Here is a 21,972-nt window from a genome sequence, read left to right as displayed (position 1 = left end):
AGCATGATAGGAAAATGGCTAAATATCAGAAACTGAAAAGTTGAATATCAAAAGGTATGCACATATTTCTAAATATGTATATATATATAGAATCTTGCGTTTTTTCCTCGTTTTAAAAAACCCTGACTTTGACTTTTTTATGAAAAAAAAAAATAGTAGTCAAAGTACTTGACTACTTAAAGACTTACCCAAAATACATCCATGTGAAATTTGCAGCATTTGTGGCATTTTTCCTTATCATACGAAATGTGTGTTTGGGCACAAATGGGTTAAAGACTATAGATGGAATGCTGGTAATGAGCCATTGGGGCAATGACGACAACATACATGATTGATCAAACTGGCCTCTTTTTCATGAACATACATATTAACATCTTGGATGTTTGGTCTTTCACTCTTCTTTTTAAATTATAGGAGGAACCTACTCCCATTGTCAAAGGATATTGTGGACCATAAAAATGAATCTATAAAAATGGAAGTAGTGAATAGATTTCAAAAGATCTAATGTTTTAGGACCAAAGAGGGCTAAATAATTTGAATAAATATTACAACTTGATGATTTTGAATGAAATATTGATAGGTTTCATGATATGCGAGGGAATGCATTTTTGCCTCACTCATTTTCAATGAAAAATATATTAAAAAGGTAATGCTGTGGTTTTTGTATCGGTATCAAACAAAACAACAAAAAATCCTGTGCCAGAGTTTTTTTTAATGCATGGGGGGGGGTCTCCCGTACGTTCAGGATTCTCGTTCAGTGTTCTCGTTATCTCGCGTGTATACGGAGCAAACCGCCTGGTGGAAATCCCATGTGGACATGTGGGAGAGCGCACGCACGGACCGTATATAGCCGTGTTTCGACCACCACCGGGAAAGTCTCAGGCCACACCCTCTCAAATGTCCGCTCACTCGGCGTGCCTCCACTACAAGTTAGCCCCCAGAGCGATTTAGAGACTCTGGAGGGGACGTATGGTTTTCGCCGTCGCTAAATGTGCACAGCAAATGATCATAAACAAAGCAGCATGGCTAATTATTATGCAGTGTTTCCGCTGATCATAAACATAGTGTATGCGCTAACTGTGCGTGTCCGGTGCTTGTTTTAAACAAACAGAGATCGCTAAGTGAACACAGCCTCCGGCTCGTTAGCGAGTCGTTAAAAAGAGTAAGAAGGAGTCGCTGGATTTGTCTCGAGTCACTTTCTTGAAAAATAGTAATGACGTGGGTCTAAAGCACGCTCGCCGATGAGTCTTCTTCTTCTCCGGCAGGCTCTACGCTATCCACCGTAATGCTGCCCTCCCCGGTCATATCCAGATGGGTTTTTGGTGCGTTTTTTTAAAAACATGATTTAAAAAAAAAATCCCATGCCGGATTTCCGGCACCGTCAGAATATTTAGACATTTTTATTTAACAAATATTGCGCCTCCTGTGGTTTGGATGTTGCACTTGTCTATACTGTGTTTTCAATCAAATGTGATCAATTGTTGAACCCTAGGGCCAAAGGCCTTAAAGTAAATGACAAGAATGTATAATAACACTTAAAGTCTATACAAAAACACAGGTCAGAGTGCCAATAAGTTTATTTCAATTCAGTCAATATTGTTAAAAAAGCTACGACATAGCTTAGATATTTCCTTTGTACAACATCACACTCATGTTGTAATGAAATGATCTCTGAAAAAAACGGCCTGCAAAACATCCGCAGAGAGAAAACGTAAGGCAAAGAGGAGATGGTTTATCTAGAATTAAAATCCAAGCAGGCAAGAAAATTCCCCTCAAAATTCAGATTTAAATGTATAAAATTTACACATTGAATTCTGAGCAATCAAAACAAATATTTACAATTCCTTTTTTTATCAAATTTGTGTCATAACAAATGTCTGAAAAAACATGGCAAACGGGAGAAAACAAAACAGGTTTTGCTTTAACCGCACTAAAGCACTTTGGAGCTACTGTATCGTAACATACATTCACTACCTTAGAGATCAATCTACATACTGAAGAGGAAGATATTCCTTTCATTGCTACTCTCCTCATTCGTTTTGTCATAAATATCTTTCCTGGTGCCTGACTGCACATTAGTGTCCTTCATTCTGTATGCTATGGAGAATTAACAGTGAAAGTGTGTGTTTTTTTTTTATTCAAACGGAGTCATCCTTTCCACAGTGAAACCAGTATAATGTGCCCCCTTTTTTGGTCCGCCATGTGTAATCCAAACTACCGCTACAGTCAGCACGACCAAAGACTTTTCCTTCATGCTTCAGAGGAGAAGAAAGAGCAAGCAAGCTTTCTCTGTGGCGATTAACAAAAGGCCAGTCTAGACATCTACACCCCATTGAATACCTGTCAGCTACATATGGTTGAATAATTCTTAGACCTCAGGTTAGATTTGTCCTGAGTTGTTACTTCTGCAGCCGGTACAGGAAATTCCCTACAATTCTACTGAGCTGAGCTACAAGACTTTTGCCTGTTTGAGGCAATGAGGAAATCAGAGCATGGATACCAGGTAGCTTTACCTGCAGTTACAATTATTTTTGATTTATTTTAAACAGCTCAACATTAAAATAAAGCATCTCTCGCTTGATATGTCAGGTTTGGATTAGCTTCTACTTTAAACCTGTCAAATACTTTGAGCCAAAAAAACAAAACAAAACACTGAAGCTTCAACACTGTTTACAATGCCTCTTAATAAGCCAAAAGACAGGAAAATAAACTGCTTCTCAGTGTTCATTTTAAAGCGATCCTAGAAAGAGCTATTTCAATATTAAACAGACAACCGAACATAAACAACAGCTTGAGACCTTTCCCCTGCACGCGGAGACAAGGTCAGCTCTAAGGCCACTTATCAGGGAGCGGGTGTGACGAGGCTCCCAACATTGATAAGCGCTGATACACATGTCTTCTCCAATGCAACATTCATCAGCAAATGAAAAAACAAAAGCAATAATGATGATGTGACCTTTTGCTGAATCAACTAATAAGAGGTCTTCGTAAAAATCGGAGAGAAAAAACAAACAAAAAGATCATGCATTTGGGGTTCGCTCTAGATGAGGAGAGAAGGAAAAGAAGTCCAGAGTTTTTTTTTTCTTTCTCGTGATGGAGCACATCAGTCCCAGTGCTGGGTGGGAGGAGTGTGTAGAGAGAAGGGGGGTTACGGGGTGAGGGGTGCAGGGAGGAGGTCAGGTCAGGGGAGCTTATTTGACTAGCCTCTTGGCTACGTCTCCGTAGGCGATCTCGATCTCTTTGTCACTGGGGCAGGTGTTGGTGAACTCCTCGCGTGTGTAGGCGTTGTTCAGGTACTTCCAGACGGCAGTCATCTCTTTGGGGATGTCGAAGCCTCGGTACTTCTTGGCCACCACCTGGAGGAAGGTGTCAGAAGTTAGTAATCTCACCAACTGAGTGATAAACTCTTAGATACGGTTTAATCCCTGTGAAGCATTATCATTTTCTTTGCATCAGTTAAGAAATAATATTACAAAAATCATGTCAAGAAATTACACATCTTTTTTGCTTGTTGGTTTAAGTTGCAGCAGTCTGAATTCTGAATCTGAATGATTTTTAAAATATATAATTACATTCTTTTAGCATTTTATTGGAAGGCATCAGTAATGGCAACAAGATAACCTCCCTACGATTAGTTTTTGCTCCTTTTTTTAAATACATTTACTACAGGAAAAATAACACATGTAACAATATAATGATTAAGAATGGAACTTTGTTTGGGATTTTTAAAAAAGGACCAAAAAAGTAACAATTAATAAATAAGTAAATATTTAGGTTGACAGTTCTGTACATTTGGCAACTGAAATATACATTACAGTATATTTAGACTTTTATATAGTCTCACTTTTCACTAGAGAATTTTTTCACATTGAAAAGGCTTGTAGCAATTATTATTCCCAAAATAAATCAACTGGGAGGCAGCTTAATCTCTGATTGAGCTTTAAATTGTAATATTTTACTCAACAGAATAATTGGATTTATGATCTTGGGGCAATTATTTAAAGGAGTAAATTAAAAATACGATTTGAGTAAATTCTGGATATTGGGCCAGTAATTTGTTAGTTAAAATCATTAAATTCCTTGACATTGACCCACAATAAAGCTGAAAGTATTATTCATCATCAATTTGTCAATCAGCAGGAATGTCCCCTAGCTTACCTTGACTATATGCAGCTTGGGCAGCAGGTTACAGTCAGCCAGGGTCATTTCTTCACCGTCCAAGAATTTGCGGTTGGAGACCTTGACATCCTCGATGCTGTTGTGGTCGATCTCGTCAGGCAGCGGTGAACGAAGATATTCATCCAGCTTCTGCAGAGTCTTCAGGAGGCCGCGCTCCAGACCTGCAAGGATGCACAGGATATATTATAAAACCAATATTATTTAAGTTGCCAGTATAAACCATCATGGCTTGTCCTTAGGCCTTCAACTGCAACTGTTATGCCCATACGCTGATCAACCACATGGGGGCAGTATTTCATCAGGAGATGAGCCCTTGTGTGCATGTACATTATAAATGCAAGAAACAGACGCATCATGGACACCTGTACAATCTATAACAAAAGCATTGGGATAATTTCTGTAACAAATACATTCTTATTAAAAAGCCCACCACACATTTCAATGGATTGCATTTGATTGCACAGGTGTTACACTCTGCCCTCGCCCTATATCTATCCATCTGTAGATTATTCATTAACAATTCACTCCATTGTTGGAAAATATGACATGAATGCTCAATCCAGTAGTTCAAAAGCAGTCTTGACCTGTTGCTTTGGAGAGCACTTATCATTGAACCATGAGATTCAGCCTCAAACTGTGTTGACACAGCCTTGGCTTTCACATCCAGCTCACCATGGTTCAATATTTTCCCAGGGTGGAGAACAGCCAACTACAACATGATACAAAATCTTGGTATTTTCTGGAAACCGTTAACATCCTTTAAGGGAAACAATCCCACAGATTGCTTCACCCAGGATGCAACCCAATCTAAGACTACATATTTTTCACATTATTCCAATAAGCTTATCTGTTAAGTTTGTGATATGACTAGTAGGATCCGGGGTGCATGAAACCAGAACAGGAAGGATGAGGTTGTGGCTAAATTCTAAGGATAGCTGCTCTTTGGTGTTCCAGAGAGCTCCACCAGGTGAGACGGGAAGCATGAGGACATAAGGAACAAAAGCTCTGTGTTCCCCTGTAAGGCTGTAAACCACCAATCAGGGCAGGGCTACCAATGTCGCCTAGCAACCAGAGAGCTCTCCCTACACAATTGGAAGGTTTCGCGATCTCTGTTCTAAACCAGTATGTGTGTGTGTGTGTGTGTGTGTGTGTGTGTGTGTCAAAGACAGGTACAGGTAACTTACCCTCATTTGCATCTGGTTTTGAGTTCTTAATGAATGCTGAAAACTTGGCGAAGATGTCCATACCAGATGTGTTTGACTCGGGGTGTCTTGCAGCAAGTTTGATGTACCTGCACACAAGCACAAATAAATACACCTGCATCTTTGAAGAAGTTTAAGGATACTTTTGATGATAATCTGCATATTTCTTACTGTCAACAAACCCCATTAAAAAAGAACAAAAAAACGAAAACAAGTACTGTACAGGGTCAAACCCTGGTATAGAATAATTTTCTGTCATAGACCTGATTGTTGACAAAACAGATAAAATCCCATGATAACAATATTGTGACGATACTGTAGTGTTGACTACCAGTGAAGTCAAAATATTTATACGAGTTTGATGAATTATCATAAATCATAAGTGTAGTTAATTCTAAGTCACCAAATGTGTCTATTTTCACTTCTTTTAACAGTTAAACAATTCTCTATTTCCCTTATTTAGTTTTCTAAAACCTACTACTACTATTATTTAATTAGAAAAATAAAAATTATATAGAAGTATATATTTTTAAGATTTATGTCTTAGGTAGGAACAAATAGGCTTAGGGTTGAGAGCCACAGAGATGGACTGACACATTGTTGGTCATGGCCTTTACATGGGATTTAATAAAATCAAGATAAACATAGAATATTTGCATGCCTTATCCTTTAAGTAAAACATTTGTCTCAATATAAAAAGGCCTCTACTGTTCATGACATGCTGACAGAGCATTTGAAAGCTAAGAGTGTGCTCAGCAGCAGTGCGTTGAGTTTAGGTGTGGCAGCGTTGCCACAGTAATGAGAAAGCACTCACTTGGGTGGGCAAAGGACATCCTCAAGGAACTCCTCGATCTTGTTGACGTCAGTTTTAACCTCGCCATTGAAGGTGATGAAGGGGGGGTGTGTGCCTGGGGCCAGGTTCTGGAGATCTGCAGGCTTTCTGGAAGAGAAATGGAGAACATTTAGGTGATTGAAGCAAATGGAACAAGGCCATGAAACCAATTAAAACATTTTTATAATACATGTTGATCCAACAAGTAGCTTTCATTACCACATAAAAGTAAGTGAACACAAGATAAGAAGAAAGGCACATTTTAGAGCCATCCAGTCCTGCTATGTCTTGTCCATGAGTGTGTTTGTGTGTCCCTTTCTCCCTGTGGCCTTCAAACCAGCACATTTTGTACCAGATGTCTCTGGCAGCCAGATGACACCGACAAATAAACAAAAATGAGCATGTGTTGAATGAGTAGTGTGAACACACAACGGACTTGTGAAATCCACAGAGCCCAGACGCTTAAATCCCTGCAGCATAAGGACAACATAACACACAGCAGCGTCTGGTAGACAAACAGATTGTTGTTGGCCAGCAGACAGTGTGAATCCTCTTTGATCTCATGTAACAAACATCAACATGTATCCATAGAGACTCATCAAATGGTCCAGATTTCTTATAGGACAGTGTTCCTGATGGTGGCTGAATTTTGGGACAAGCCATCTGAGGGCACGCAAAATGGGAAATGACTTCAACTCTTTGGCATGCAAAGGGGAAGTGGCACCATCACCCAATGATATCAAAAAGAAGTGGGTGACAAACTGCCTTGAGAATCACATTCTTTTATCAGAGAAACAATTAGCCTGACAGCCTTGACCCGGGAGAAGACGTAAACTCAGGGAGAACTAAACATTTCACTTCTTATGGCAGTGACATGTGACGTCCATGTCTTTCTACATGCACAATTCTCCCATTTAAATACTACAATAAAAAGGGCCATAAAAATGGCAAACACACCTTTTGCAATTCTCATAAGCTTTATGTTTACTCAAGGTTACAGACACTATTATAAGCATGGAAATGACCAAGCATGAATCACATGTTCCTCTTGAAAGAAAGAAAAATAAGGCAAAATAAAGGCAATGGGACAGTACCAAATAGTTCTACGGTGTGAAGATTCATTCATTAGGTTGACATTTGAATGAAAAACATTTCTGTCTAACCATTCTGTTTACTTGGTATTTCTGCACAGCTGTATAAAAAGATTAGGCTACACTTGGTCGCATGTTTACTGGTAATTTAATATATAAAACGTCTATCTGAAATAACCAAATTGTAAAGCCTATTTTTGAATACTCCATACTCAATGTTGGCAAAACAGCACCTCTATGGTTCTCTCCAGCTTGCCTCCCACATGGAAAGATGGGAACATAAGGTGTCTTCTAGATGATGTAAATATTGCCATAATGCAGTTCGGATCCTGGTTTTTTAATATCTATAGAATATAGAAGGGAAATATAAAAATAAATATACCAGAGACATTTCTATATTTTTATGACGATATACATCTTCATATGCTCAGTTCAAGGCTACACTATTCTGCTTCTATTACCTTTTTTGTGTTAAGCTCATGGAAAACATTTTAATGATGGTGATAAAAATTGGTTCCCTCTTCGACACAAAAGGAGGTGTGAAATGGAAGCCTGTATTAACGGAGCAGTCCAACTGCAGCCTGACATGTATTTATGTTGGCGTAACAGATTAATTATTGTTCATTAAAAAAAAAACATGCTTATTTAATCCAATTCAAAAAAATAAAAAAATGACATTCAGTACAGCCCTATTAAGCATCAAGTGGTCCCTCCAGCTGAACAAAGGGTTGTTTGAGGAGTGAAGGGTAAACAGACACTGCTAAGTAGGCGGACATCCTACATTGCATTTTACAGGATATCAGCAAGCCCTATTTTATGTTACTCGCCTTCTGCTATGGAAAATGTATGCAAATATACCCAAACCTATGTATTCATCTTGAATGTGTGGGGTTGTGTTAAAACCAAATGACCAGTCGAATGGACACTGCTGTCCTTATCTTAGCTGTAAAAAAGAGGCAAAGTTTTTATCAAGTACATCTCTGTTGTGTTTTGTCAGCAAGCAGTGGTCTCCATGTCCCAGAGGAGGAGACGCCCGGGGAGGAAGCAGCTGCCATACGGATAAACCACAATTTGGAACATAAAGGCAGAAATCTTAAATCTCTGAGTCAAACGCACATGACGAAGAAAGACCATATAAACCAGACATCCATCTGCTCCATTTCTGAAAATAAACTGGCACATGCCTGTCCTGCCTTAGCAATTGGAAAAACATTTAGGGAGCATTTAGATGAATCATACACACAGAAACATAGTGGGTTTCTGGTACTGGAATCCACGTGTGAAAGCACGTTCTCTTGCAGTCAGAATTGCAGAGATCGCCATTTTCTGATGCCTGTGGTGAAAAATAACATGTTGCCCACCAAAATCTAGACAGGAAGTGAGCAGAACCTTAAATAGCCTCTCCAGAGTCTGTATGTTTATTTTCCTCCGATTTCTCCCTGCTTGAGAAAGGGTCATGGGAAAACCAAATAAGCAGTGGGGAAGCAACGAGCGTGTCAGAGGTGGGGCTGGATCAAAGCTTTACGGAGCCGCCAAGGCCTGGGTGGAAACGCCCAGAAAAACTGTAGCAGTCTATGAAAGGAATCCTACAAAGACCCTCTACAATTTAGTTTTTACATGTCCATTTAAATTAATTAAAATATGGCTCTGTATTCATGGTATTAAATGTATTACTTTCAGTCCTGCATTTGTGTACGTCTGAAATTTACATTTTGGTTTAATTCCAATAGAAGCAAGTATTAACAATAACCTGTAGCATTATGGAGCTTGTCATTATATTATTGTCCAGATGCACTTTTGCATTGGAAGTTGTGTGTAATTGTTAATTATACGTTCTTTTAATTTTTTATTTATTCCACAAAAATGACAGGTGTGACAATTAGTCTTCTATCATCATCAGTCCGTTTATAATAAGCTGCACTGCATTACAGTGGTAAAATTTGTTTATTTGTAAAGTTGTAGAATACTGTCAAACAGCTTCGCAGGACACATTTTAAACATTATGACATTATGTCTTCGTCTGCCTTGAATAATTAGTATACCTTTATAAAATCCCCAATAATAAATTCCACTGAACTGTAAGCACCTATATTTCTTTAGTGGTGCTCGTCTTGCCATGGTCTGTTGAAATTCTGGCATCTGTGGAGCATTTATACAAGTAGACATAACACTGCATAGGCTGCACTTGTGTATCCTCTCTTCCCTCTCTTCTTTTGAACTCCTCCAAGTGCATTTAAGGACTTGGGGTGTACTTTAAGATGGCAGATCTCCATCAAGGGTCAAGTGATCAAGGACAGAGGAGTTGAGGAGGGATATTATGATGGGGACCCACCTCTTGAGGTCCACTGTGGTGACGTTGAAGACGACTCCTTTCAGCCACAGGATCATGAAGAGCCTCTGGGAGAAGGGGCAGTTCCCGATGCTCTCTCCATCACTCCCCGCCTTAAATAAACATACAGATAGCAAGTTAGAATCTAAATAGATTAGCTATCAGCAGTATGTTGCAGGTATAATTCCTAAAGACTGAGTACACAAACGATGGCACCAGTTTCTATCTTATGGGTGGAAACATCCAAGATTTAATTACTGCAAGCATAAAAAACAAGATAGCAGACAGATCTTAAAAACATCTGTAAGAGGTTTCTTCTACTGATAGTACTGGGCTTAATGCAAAGACCGAAACAATCTGACAATCTTTATAGAGATCACATCTCTGCTGCACAACCTTTATGGCCCAGGGCGTTTTACTGCACTCACCCAGAGAGGGCCCATTTCAGACAATGACTCTTTCATACACATTACCGGCCGCCCTCAAAAAGACTTAAGTAGGAGGGAGAGAGTGCAGAGTCGACCCCCTCGTCTTAAATAGTTCAGCACACTTCCCCTCCATTAACCTGCACAACTACTGTCCAAGAGAAAGAGGAAACTTCTGCAGTGATTAAGACTGGGACCGCCTCTTGTTTCCTCTTTTGCTAGACTGCACAAACACAAGAGTGAGCAATGGTGCTGGGAATGGTATCAATGGAAGTGTCGTGTGTCCTCCAAATTAATGACAAACGCTCATCAGCTAGTGCCAGCCCGAAACTGGACTGAGTTTTGAGAAGATTAATTAAACATGCAATTTTTTTAAAGCTGAAGGACTGAGGTGATCTCTCCATGGACAATCAGAAGAGCAGTGAATTCTTTCTTACACACACACACACACACACACACACACACACAGTAAACACAGATGGGAGGGCGCTGCAAACTGTCAGAGATATCTCCAGTCTTGCCAACAACCATCCATCTCTTTGTCACACGCTTTCCTTTCTTTCTCCAACTCTCGAAATGGTCCCTCACTTTGCTCCGCTCACGGCCATGTATGGAGCGAGGAAGGTGTAGCAGAGGACAAATATGGTTTGGATTCTACATCAGAAGGCAGAATAAGCATTTCATTTGATTAACTGAGCTTTGTGCAGTATCTTAATGAAATCTGTTATGCTGACTGGCGCACAGCAACTTCCAACCTTCATCACAGACTTGGTGCGGAGCTATGTGGCTCTGTGGATACAAAGCCTGTTGAAGTATGCCATTATCCAGGCAAGGCAGGCCAAAAAAGAATGCACCTTATTCATCTATTCACAAGGACAAGCATGGAGGTCATTCAAGTATCGACACTCTGGAATGCACCTCTTCATTCAGTGTATAACTGTGGCAGAGCCTCTGAAACTGCTGAATATAGTTTTTGTCTGCTACTTGTGCTGTCAGTCACTCCTCATTCACTTCTGCATCTGTCCTGCACAAGATGCAAAGTCTGACTAAATGTGGGTTTGATGAAAATGATATACACAACTGTGCTAGCTTAACAGAATTCTTTAACAGCAGATGCAGGTTCTGTATTCAATGGTGGACTTTGTTCTGGAGTGTTCAGTGAGTGCGGCAGCTCCTTGCTGGTGCGGACAGGCTGGCTGCTGTTGTCCTCTGTGTGACACCCAGTGGGATGGCTCTGTTTGATCTGCCTGCTGGCTCCCATTGTACTGCGGCTGTCCTCTCCCTCTCCCTCCCCTCTGAATTCAATATCTGAAAAGCTTTGGATTAGATCACTGCTTTTGTTCAGCAAATGAAAGTCCTCTTTTCACCTAACATGATTCAATTTTGAAATAAAGCTTTGGCCATGAAGTGTTGGGGGGTATCATGGTTCATGGCCATTACTAGACTAGACTAGCATTTAGCTGATCTTTAGCGGATCAGAACGACATCAATGGGATGACTACTCCATTTTCCCCTTGCGCTACACCTACAGCGAACCATTCACTTCTCGATCATGGGTGGCAATGCAGCACAGCAACTGTTCCCATGACAATGGCCAGAGACATATGACATGGAAAGCAGAGCACAGTGTGGAGGGGATTACCAAACCTCAGGTAAACTGTCAAAATTGAAGTCCCTTTCTGTAGGGACAAAAAACCAAACCGCATGATGCAATGCAATTTGTAAATCAAAAGATTTTTACTGTACTTCAACACAATGAGAGGCTTTTAAGCTCAAGTTCTGTCTCTCAAGTGGCCAAGAAGAAGGCCAGAGCAGCTGAGAAAGACATTTCACACTTTTCTTTCCCTCTCTGAGATGTGGCAGTGCTCCTACCCTCTGGAGTCTGCAGCAGAGCAGACTGCAGCTCTCTGCCAAAGAAACTGACAGCAGGGATCGCAGTAGAGAGAGAGGGACAGACAGCTAAAGAGAGAGATTATAGTAAATAAGAAGGACATTGGGTATCATAGACATTGAGAACGAGCAATAATAGAGGCTTTCAGGAGGAGGAAGAGAAAAGAGTTTAGCGCTAGTTTCTAAATCTGTGTGCCGTTTGGCATGGTGCTTGTTTCTTCCTCCTTCCCCCTTTATCCCTCTCCCCTTATCCTGGGCCCCTTTGTGGAGTCAGAGGGGGGCTGGGCATTTGGGGAGGAGGGAGAAACTATTCCAGAAATGTCCTGTTACTCCCGCCGAAAGGGTGCTTTGTTTAGTTTAAGTGATGATGCTGGTGGAGCTGCATTTCCGCTGCCTGTGACATATAAACTGCTGCGCTGTTAAGGAAGGGCAGCCCTAACTTTCACTGTATGGACTCCAGTCAGGTGGTCTTCAGCAATAATCTTGCTGAATAACATTTAAAAATAGCAATTCATGGAATAAACTATGGAAATCAATGAAAATTAGGAAGAGATTTTGAATTGAAGCCTAGTGTTAGGCTGCTTCAAACCAGTTTGATATTAAGCACTGAACGGACACGGATTCACCAATAGGTGTTAAACTTCATCATTGGCTGTTAAAATCTTGGTTTATTGTCGTCGCCATATTGTGTCTTTTGCAACCAGTGCAAACGCAGAATGGACCAGGAGCCAGAATGACATCAGCTAATGCTAGTGCTAGCTACCTACCTTGGTCAGCAAGCGACAATGATTACTCATAACGAAGAGCTGACTTAGAGTGTCTGTTAGTCCAACCAAACACTAAAGACGATATTTTTAAGCAACCAAAATCAAACTGGTTTAGGCTTGTACACTGGACCGGCAAAACCAGAAATCAACCCAACTTTAATGAAGCCCATGGCCCAAAACCAGTATGAAGGTTTAGGAAACCCCTCCAAGCATTGTCCTCCTCCGCCATACTAACACTTTCCAGAGTGCCACCATTACAGTGTGACATTCAGAAAGGGCTTCTGGAGAACTTCCACACAGCAACAACACAAAGCGCTTTTTGTTGGTAGAGTGTTAGGCCCGTCACCAGTCAGCAAGGGGAGGAGGACAAAAAACACCCAAATAAAAGACACAAGCAAGGCAAGAAATTATTTTGAGCAGACCCTTATAAGGCAAGACCCATCGGTTGAAAAAGTTCCCCTTTTTCCAAGAAGTAAACTGGCGATTTGAAATATAAGCAGCATTCACAGGAACATTTAGAAGTGCTCAGCCTGCTATTTTGGCTTCTGTGTCAAAAATGACTCACATCTTACAGACGGTTACACCATCTTTCACAGAGATTCGAACAGAGATTTTGTCAGATGTGAAAACGGTTATAACAGCGTCTGGGGCACAGAAGCAGCAAAAGCTGACTACTGCCAGCACACTCTCAAGCTTTATTTAAGCTCAATGGATGGACCGTAAGTCAACAGATGCTTGTTTATTTAATGCCAAACACACACAGCTGCCTAGTGGAGGGTGAGTCATGCTCAACTCGGATGTTATCTAGGAGTCTGTGTCCAGGACAGTGTGGCCCTGCAGCAGAACAATGAGACCTCAGTCAACGAGGGGGCCAGTGCGGTCTTTAACACTTTCTTTTCCAACGCACAAATGGGTCATATGTCTTTATCACTTCCCCTATAACTATGCTCATGTAACAACCTTAGGAGCAAAGAGGATGATCCTAGGCCTTAGTAGCTTGAACATAATATGACTATGTTTGCACCACTTTTACCAGTCACAAAAGGTATTCTCTCAAGTCCAGTCCTGTAAAATTTTACGAGCAGTCACATAAAACCAAGAGCTGTTCAACTTAACCTTCATCTCTTTTATTCTCCGTCTTTCTCAGCTATTTACAGATATTTAGATATAAGAGTTTCTTCTTCCTAGACAGGTGATGTGAGACCACCGTTACAGTAGTCAGCACTCAGGGACAATAGATCCTGTTCATGCAGGGCACGGTCCTCCCAGTCTCTGCTCACAGCCTAAATTTAGCAACATGGCTGCCGTGCCTTCCCCTCCCCAGCACACTTCATATTCTAAATTGGGTGGGCTGCTCAGCAAGTTCAAGCCACACTTTGACCGAATAAGGAACTGGCGATGTAACAAGCCCTTGCAGCTTTCCTCCTCCTGCTCTGACACACAGCAGGAATGTCCGTTTGAGAGTGGGCAGCCATGGCAACGTCATTGCAACGCCTCTCCCTGTTTGCTGGACAAGTATACAGTCTGGACTGGAGTGAGGACTGCAACTAGACTGAGCAGTTTAACCCAGGGCTGGCTGTTTGAGACGAGGGTTGCTTGGCTTCAGGTGGTCTTAAGGCGCTTTCACATATCAAGTGTGGTGGACTCGGTGCGATTCAGTGGTGAAGTTAGGACACTGCTGCATTTTTAATTTGCTTTGCTTTATCAAGTGCACCAAGCATTTTAAACAAATGTCAAGCTGTTGATTCCGTCCCTTGCCTATGGGACAGAATCTGTGAAGAGCAATGCTCAGGTCTGCTTTTTTTTCTGAAATATAGCTTTATATTTTTATCTCTCTGTGCCTAACAAATGTATTGAAATAAGACAATCTTAGAATTAAAAGGTTTGGTTATAAACTTATAAGCATTATGACACGTGCAATGAGGGTTTCTTTTTTTAAGGTTTACAAGCCAAAAGGTTAGGAAACCCTGCCTTATGTGGTAGTATATTAAATATATTTGAATTACTGGTGGGCAAGCAAGCAATTTGATTATGCCATCTTGGTCATTTTCAGACATTTTAAAAGACCAAAAAAAGTATCAATTAACTGAGAAAAATACTACTTACTTTAAGCTTTCCCAAATAAAACATGACTGTATTTCTTATTCATATTATAAAACAAATAGATAGAGATCAAACATTACCGGAGGAGAGTTAAAACAAAACACGCATCTAATGCCACCTTTAGGTATTCAACAGCTTGATAGTCAAGCTTATTGGCAGATTCTGGCCAAAAGGCTGTTCTGGGTGGAACTGAGTCCTAAGACCACGTCAGAGAGATGAGTGCACAGAGGAGTCAGATCTTCCTGGAATATGGAAACGCCATCGCATCCTTGGTGTGGCAATGACTCAGGTTGACATCACTCAGTGGAAACCTCGAGACTTCCAGTCAGACACAGGCCTACTGTGCTGGAGCACAGGAGCGCTGTCAAAGAACCACCAGCTGCTGTGGAAAGTTGGAGAGTGAAGTCTAAAAGAGGCTTACTGCATAACCATGCTACGCCAATGATGTAAGCCAGGTCAATAATGTTATAACCGCTGTAGCCTCAGTGTAGAAGAGATAAGACAAACAGTCAGTTCAGGTTTTTAGAAGCAAAGACTGGGTGTTTGGTGATGAGTAATACAGATCCAAAATGACGGAAAACAAACAGACAGCCATGTGGGGGATCAGCGTGAACCAACAATCCCCCTCGCTCTGACTGTTGTTTCAAGTGTCCAACACAAACACCGTGAAGAATACTGAGGCCGGCACCAGCTTCAACTTCCCACCCACTTATGCATTCATAGACCCCCTGGCTGAAGACTATAGGGCAGACAAGTATTCACACTTGCACAGCCCAATACACAAAACCCCACACTTTTATCTTCATTCTTTCCATTTTTCCTTCATTTGGGAAAGGAAATATTATGGAAAATTAGCCTCCAGGTGTCTGTACAGGGCTAAAAATCATTCAATTTGAACCTAGAAGAATTCTGTAGCAATTCCTTCAGGACACACAGCTCGTCTAGACAGCTGTGAACCACCCTTTGGCACCCACACAATGCCAGCATGCTGTAACCACATATGCAAGATATGCATGGCAGCAGAGGCCTGCCCCCTGGCCACACACACTGTCCTCATCAGTAATTCTGAGCAGACAGTGCGTCTCTCTCTGGCAACTCGCCGCTTGTGTCCACTCTGACCTGTAATTGAGTTCCTTCTCAGTACCAGTCTGGGACAGGCTGCCTGGCTTTTCACATCATAAAAGTCAAACATGCAAAACAACTGGGCAACAGCTCACGTGCAAGCCTTTAAGTTTGCGTATGTGTGTATTAATGTATCAAATTAGTAAATGTAAAAACATCAAGCCGAATAACAGACCTTTTCTACTGCAGTTAAAGAGTAAATACGTTTTAAAACTATACTTGAGATTTCTGCCATAATCACATAATAAATCATCAATTCTAGCCTTTACTGCGCAGATGTGATTGGGATATTAACGTTAACGAGTGAAGTGCTCCGTTAGTCCTCTTCTATTCTACCTGGGATACTACACTGTGCACCTTGATGGAGAGACTAGTCAAGAAGATGCCTCTGACATCCTATCCTCCACGTTCAGGCACTACAGTTTGGGTTATATACCCTTCAGTAGGTCCTGCTATGAAGCACACAGCACGTGAAACACAAGCAGACTGGATCATGTTGAGACTGATCTAGTTACATGTGTGGCGAGCAGGGCAGATTCACCTCATTTAATGGGTCACACACCTCTTCTGACAGTGAGGATGATGTAGCAGAGAGGCAGAGGTAGAGTCCAAGGCTCAGTTTTCCTCTGTATAATGATCTGGTAGGTTATAATTGCAGCAGTAACCTGTTCAGCCCTATTAGTTAACAAGTAAAACACACCAATCCATGAACTAAAGGGACTCTCTGTTGGGATCAAATCTTCAAAGTCTCAGATGCATGTAGCTCTAGGGTGGCCTCACTTCCTGTGCTTGAGCTCATAGGAGAAATGCCTCATTAGCCAATGGACTTCCTGGTTGGGCAGCACAAATGAGACAAGCACTTCCTCCTACTTACAGGGTGAACTATGCTTTTCCTCAGGATATTTTGGCACAAGTACAAGTTCAATACAACACGTGTTCATTCAGACACAACAAGGAAGCCTACTGTTAGCAACAACAAATGGACTTACACGTATGCTATCCCATAAAAATGCCAAGATTGATCTAAAAAAGCGCCCTTCGAATTGGTGTTATAACACACTGCCAGATCGATTAAGGCCAGTTTTCAGAGTCAGTCAACCAGACAGCTACAATGAAGAAGCAGTGACCGGTCATGTGCTGCAGAAACAACAGAAACAGCACAGCAATCTACAACAGTAACAGCTCATTAATCTTTGTACCCTAACTCATAATGCTGACTGCAGCATTGCTTGGGAAAAATAAACTGGTCTATTGATTTTCCTTAAAAAAAAAAAAAAAAAAAGCAGTGCTCAATTGCCAACAATACCACCAAGAGCACAGTAACTGCTGAAAAGATCATTATGTTTCCATAAAACAGCACATCACAAGACATAAGTCTGATTGTCACATGTTGCTACTGATAGCAGCTCTTCCCAAGGCCTTCAGAACAAAACTTAAAGGAACACAATCTACTGTCAGCAAGAGCTCAGGGTGTGACACATGAACCATAACATTTCTCATCTCCAGGGAAGAGATGTGTTGAGCATTAATTCCTTTGACAAAGTGTAGAACCTGATCATCCCTACAAAAGTAGTCTGACAGTGCATATATGCCTGCCATTGGTCCTCTAATCAGATGGAAATTTTCTCCTCTTTCGCTATCTGCGTGATACAGTTTTCAAAATCTCTGTCACTTCTTTAAACATCAGCAACCACCAAGCTAGCAAACTCCATGAAGAAAAAAGCAGATTTGGTAATAAGGCACGCCTTGGTTGTTTTGGTGAGTGGTTGTAAAGAAGTGTGAACATTTATTGTTTAAAGTCTACGTTCTTGATGTCCGCCCACAAGAAATTGAAAAAGTTTTATTTTAGAATGGCCTATCATATGCAGTGAGCTAGCGAAGGTAAACACTGAGACATGGCGCAGTGTCCCTCCTGGTCATGATAATGGAAAATTGGGTAAAACTTTGCTATCATGGGAGGCAGCTTACACCAGGAATGAGCTAAATTGCTTATTTTCATAGCTAATATTACTCTAGCAAACCCAGTTATCACCATATGCAATCCAGCAAGACAAGTTCCCTCCTGACACCATCCTGCTAGGTCACTGCCGCTGTATCCTAGGCTTAGTGCTACCCAAGATAACTGTAACTGGTTTAAAGAAACACAAACAACCCAGGGCGTCCTCCCCTCAGTGCTGAATTATGATGGCTTCAGTCAGACATTTCTCTAGGGTATGAAAATCACTAAAACAGGGAGTTTTGAGATAGGTCTATGGGAGAAGTGCTGCTTTGTTGGGACCTTGCTCTGGCATGTTGCGGGCCTCCATCTCCACCGTTCCCATGGAATTCTGAAGGACAGACACAGACTGGCTTTTATGCCATCCAGACTTAAAAGCACTTCTCCAACATGTTCACTGGCTCTGTTGTTACTGTTGGCAAGAGGATAGAAGTCTGGAGGCAGCAGAAGGTTTTGCAACCGGTAACGTGACCTTGGCTTACTTGCAGCAAGAGGAGCGCACACAAGGAGAGCCTGTCTATTTCTCTTGACTCATCTATATTCTGTTCATTAACAGTCAGGTCATATGCTGGTGGAGAATGACTCAGTAGTTTTGGAAAAAATGTGAAACACTGGATAAAAACATAACTGAACTTGCAATGATTTAATAGTGAGAATGTTGGATTTTCTTCACCATCCTGGTGAAGTAACAAAAGACAACCACCTACTGAAAGTGATGTCAGAGCCGCTTTCAAGAAAATCACTGATTCAATCAGGTAGTGCTGTAATCAATACAGACAAATGGACAGACCTCACTTTATGAGGGAGTAGATTTCACTTGTTCGAACAGCAATTCTATATATTCATATGTAGCTGCACCATTTCAGCTCCATTTAATAGATTTGCCCTACTATCACAGCACATATATACATCAGATTTAGGGTTTCATATTACCACTTCAACCATGTGATGTGTGGAGGTGCCAAGTGAAACTGACATGGGTGGATGCACTCTCTGCAACACACCAGCTACTACTCATGTGTGCAAAATCATATCTAATCTGCAGCACTGTGATGAGGTCAAGGGCCAATCCTCTCGCTTACAAAGTCATTATATCATATTCGCAACCGAGAGCAATAAAAACTGACAATGACAGACTTTACGTCCACACCCTCAAAGATGAGCGCACACTAAAGTGTTCCCATAACAACTGTAACTATAAACACTACAGGTACAAAAGTTGCAAGATCATCAAAGTATCCCTAAACTGAGACAGTCAGCCACTTTTATGGATCACTGACATTTTTTTTTCAAACAGAGGCAACTCTGTTTGAAATATTCTGGAAGCATAATTAGTTAACTTTGATATGTGGCGATGCCCTAACAGATCTGACACTGCTGTGCGCAGAGAGTACACACATTTCGTTATCAGCTGTTTTCAGAGGCCCAGCTCGCAGCAGTGTGCCTATGGCAACCTGCATGCCTGCCATTGTCTCCCATGACTGTGTTTAACGCAGCTCAGTGAGAACAACAGCTTCAATAATAGATGTGGACATGTCAGACTCTGGCACATAACACAGAGCCATGCAGGAGTGATAGGGACGAAAAGGCTATCTCACACATAAACACACAGAGAAAACACACAATGGAAGAAACTTTTGTGCACAACAGGCTACACAGTCTAAGGAGGGAGGGACTGAGAGGGAAGAGTTGGCCACATGTGTAAACCTTCTAGACCTGGGGATGATGTAACCTCTCCTGTAGGCTGTGAGAGGTAGTTAATAGCTGCTACACAGAGGAAACTGCTGCTCAGCCTTATCAATGCCTCACTACAAAGGCTCCTCTATAAGGATTCAGCAGGAATACTAAATGTGGAAAAAAGTGTTTGTTTTTTTATTTGAAAAAACAGATGACCATTTCACAGTTGCTGCAACTAAAGAGTACAATTTAAACAGGCCTGAGCTTACATTATTCCAGCACAAGACAGTGGACAGCTACAATATTAAAATAATTTAAGAACATTTGGAAATACTATTTTTTTAAAGGCTAATACTTATCTGTAGGATTTACAGATTCAGAGCAGCAAGCATCCACCATCACCATAACAAATCAGTGCTCACAGCTCTGGTTAGTGACACCCCAGCGCACCATCACCCACACCCTCTTCCAGTCAGGACCCAATAACACCCTCCCACTCCCCCAGTTGCAGCCCCATGCTCCCCCTCTTTTTTCTTCTTTCCTCAGCCATTTTCCCGCCCTGCAAAGCAGCAGGCTGAAGAAAGGAAAACAGCCATTCACAACCCTCCACCATCACCATCGTCACTGCTGAAGCAGAGGCATGATTACAGTTTTAGGGAAGGTTATAGTGAGGTTAAGCTGAAATCAAAAATAATTTTCTTGGGAAAAATCAATCAGGCTCATCATCATATCTAAATGTGATGAATTGTGCTTTCCTGATAGCAACACATGTAAACCTGTTTCAAGAACACCACTGATGACATGTCTCCATATATACAGTAGCAATACCCAGCATTTCTCTTTTACACACTTGTATCAGTGAAGTAAACCTGACCTGTCTTACAGAGATCTTTGATGGTAGACTGAGTAATGACAAGGTGATCACAAAAACAAAGAGACATTTAAATGGCTGGTTTGAGTCTACCCCAGTATCCATAAATGACTGTATATAAAGAATGTATGCGGTTTCAACACAGTCCATCACTACTGAAAGCTCGTATCAATACACTTCTACGCATGGAAATGCCGCAGCAGGCGACCACATGTTACAGTGTTGAATCTGCTGTTCACTGTCCACTACTACGGAGCTTTTGTTAACGAATTAGCGCCCAGTTTTCAGCATGGCAGGCTGCTCTTTCCCCACGATGGGAGAAAAGCTGCATCCGCCCTGCTTGTGACACTGCAGGGTCCACATGGCCACAGTGGCAAAGGGCTTCATGGTGCTAAATCCTTTAAAAACAACAAAAAACTTGATGCGACACAAAATCTTCCAACGTGTATATTAAAGTAAAATGCCTCGCGCGTGGAAAACCAATAACGTGCCGCTAGCTTAAGCGGTTTTAGCTAAACTAATTTGGAGAAAGAATACTGAACTGCAGAAATAAAGCATTCACATCACATTTCAGTATTGTTGGTTTATCCAAGTTAATCAAAATGAAAAAAAAAAAAACTTCTCCCATGCGACTCGTGCTGCGGGTCTTACCTTCACAAACAGCTCGATAACGGGTTCGTTATCCGCCTTTACTCCGTTCTGCGGTACCGACAGCGACATTATAGATGCTACTTTTTGAAGTTTTGCTAACAAAGATGAGTTTTTTTCTTGCTACCACGCCCGACTTAGCTCGGTCCTCTTCTCCACCTCTCCGTTTTTTCCGCACTGAAGCCAAGAAGCCGCTTTTTTTCTCCCCAAGGAGGACCCGGTGCTGGAAGCACAAAAGTCTACTAAGCGCAGCGGTGTCTGCCAGATAGAAGTGTTTCAACGGTGCTACGTGTATAATCTGAACCAAGCTGAGCTACAAAAACATCGTTGGACTCTTTATGCTGGTTGAGTAGTGGTGATGAGGACGGCTGAGAAGAAGCAACGGGAATATTTAAAGCCGTGATGTCATCTGAGGCGCACACATAGAAAAATGTGGGAGGGTCTGAGGAGGAGGAGGAGGAGGGAGTCTTCTTGTTGGGAGGAGGATGAAGATGTCTGCAGAGACATAGCCCTCCTGGCCTTTCTTTATACTCTATGTTCTTTGTGTAAAAGCATAAAACTCCCACCAGCATTACTTTTTTCTTTGTCGAAAACCCTGCAGAAGTCTTTTTTAACCCTCGAGGCACTTCCGGGACCAAATGTGTACATTCAGCTAATTTTATGTTTTTGATTCTCTATCGGTCAGTGTAAAGGCTAATTGTATGAAACATGGCCAGTGTTCACTTACAGTTTCATCGGTTCTCTTACCTTGTAAAATGCATGGCAATGAAAAAGCGGAACACCATAAAAATGTTTTTGGTGTGTTGGGATTGATATAAAGGAGTTATCAATTATTGACCT

General features: G+C 41.4%; 1 protein-coding gene across 1 annotated transcript; it reads right to left on the bottom strand.

Annotated features, from left to right (window-relative positions):
- Positions 1 to 1,559: 1,559 nt before the first annotated feature.
- clic4 (chloride intracellular channel 4) lies at positions 1,560 to 21,512 on the bottom strand. The gene is made up of 6 exons (XM_059353660.1): positions 21,136 to 21,512; positions 9,637 to 9,746; positions 6,196 to 6,321; positions 5,364 to 5,470; positions 4,159 to 4,340; positions 1,560 to 3,356 (listed from the first exon to the last, which is right to left on the bottom strand). Exons 1-6 carry the CDS (start codon positions 21,202 to 21,204, stop codon positions 3,192 to 3,194), a joined length of 759 nt encoding a protein of 252 aa, XP_059209643.1. The 5' UTR covers positions 21,205 to 21,512; the 3' UTR covers positions 1,560 to 3,191.
- Positions 21,513 to 21,972: the final 460 nt, after the last annotated feature.

This window comes from Centropristis striata, chromosome 16, assembly GCF_030273125.1.
Source record: "Centropristis striata isolate RG_2023a ecotype Rhode Island chromosome 16, C.striata_1.0, whole genome shotgun sequence".
Taxonomy (NCBI): domain Eukaryota; kingdom Metazoa; phylum Chordata; class Actinopteri; order Perciformes; family Serranidae; genus Centropristis; species Centropristis striata.
Note: the sequence above shows the minus strand (reverse complement) of the source record. Positions and strands in the feature narration are given on the sequence as shown.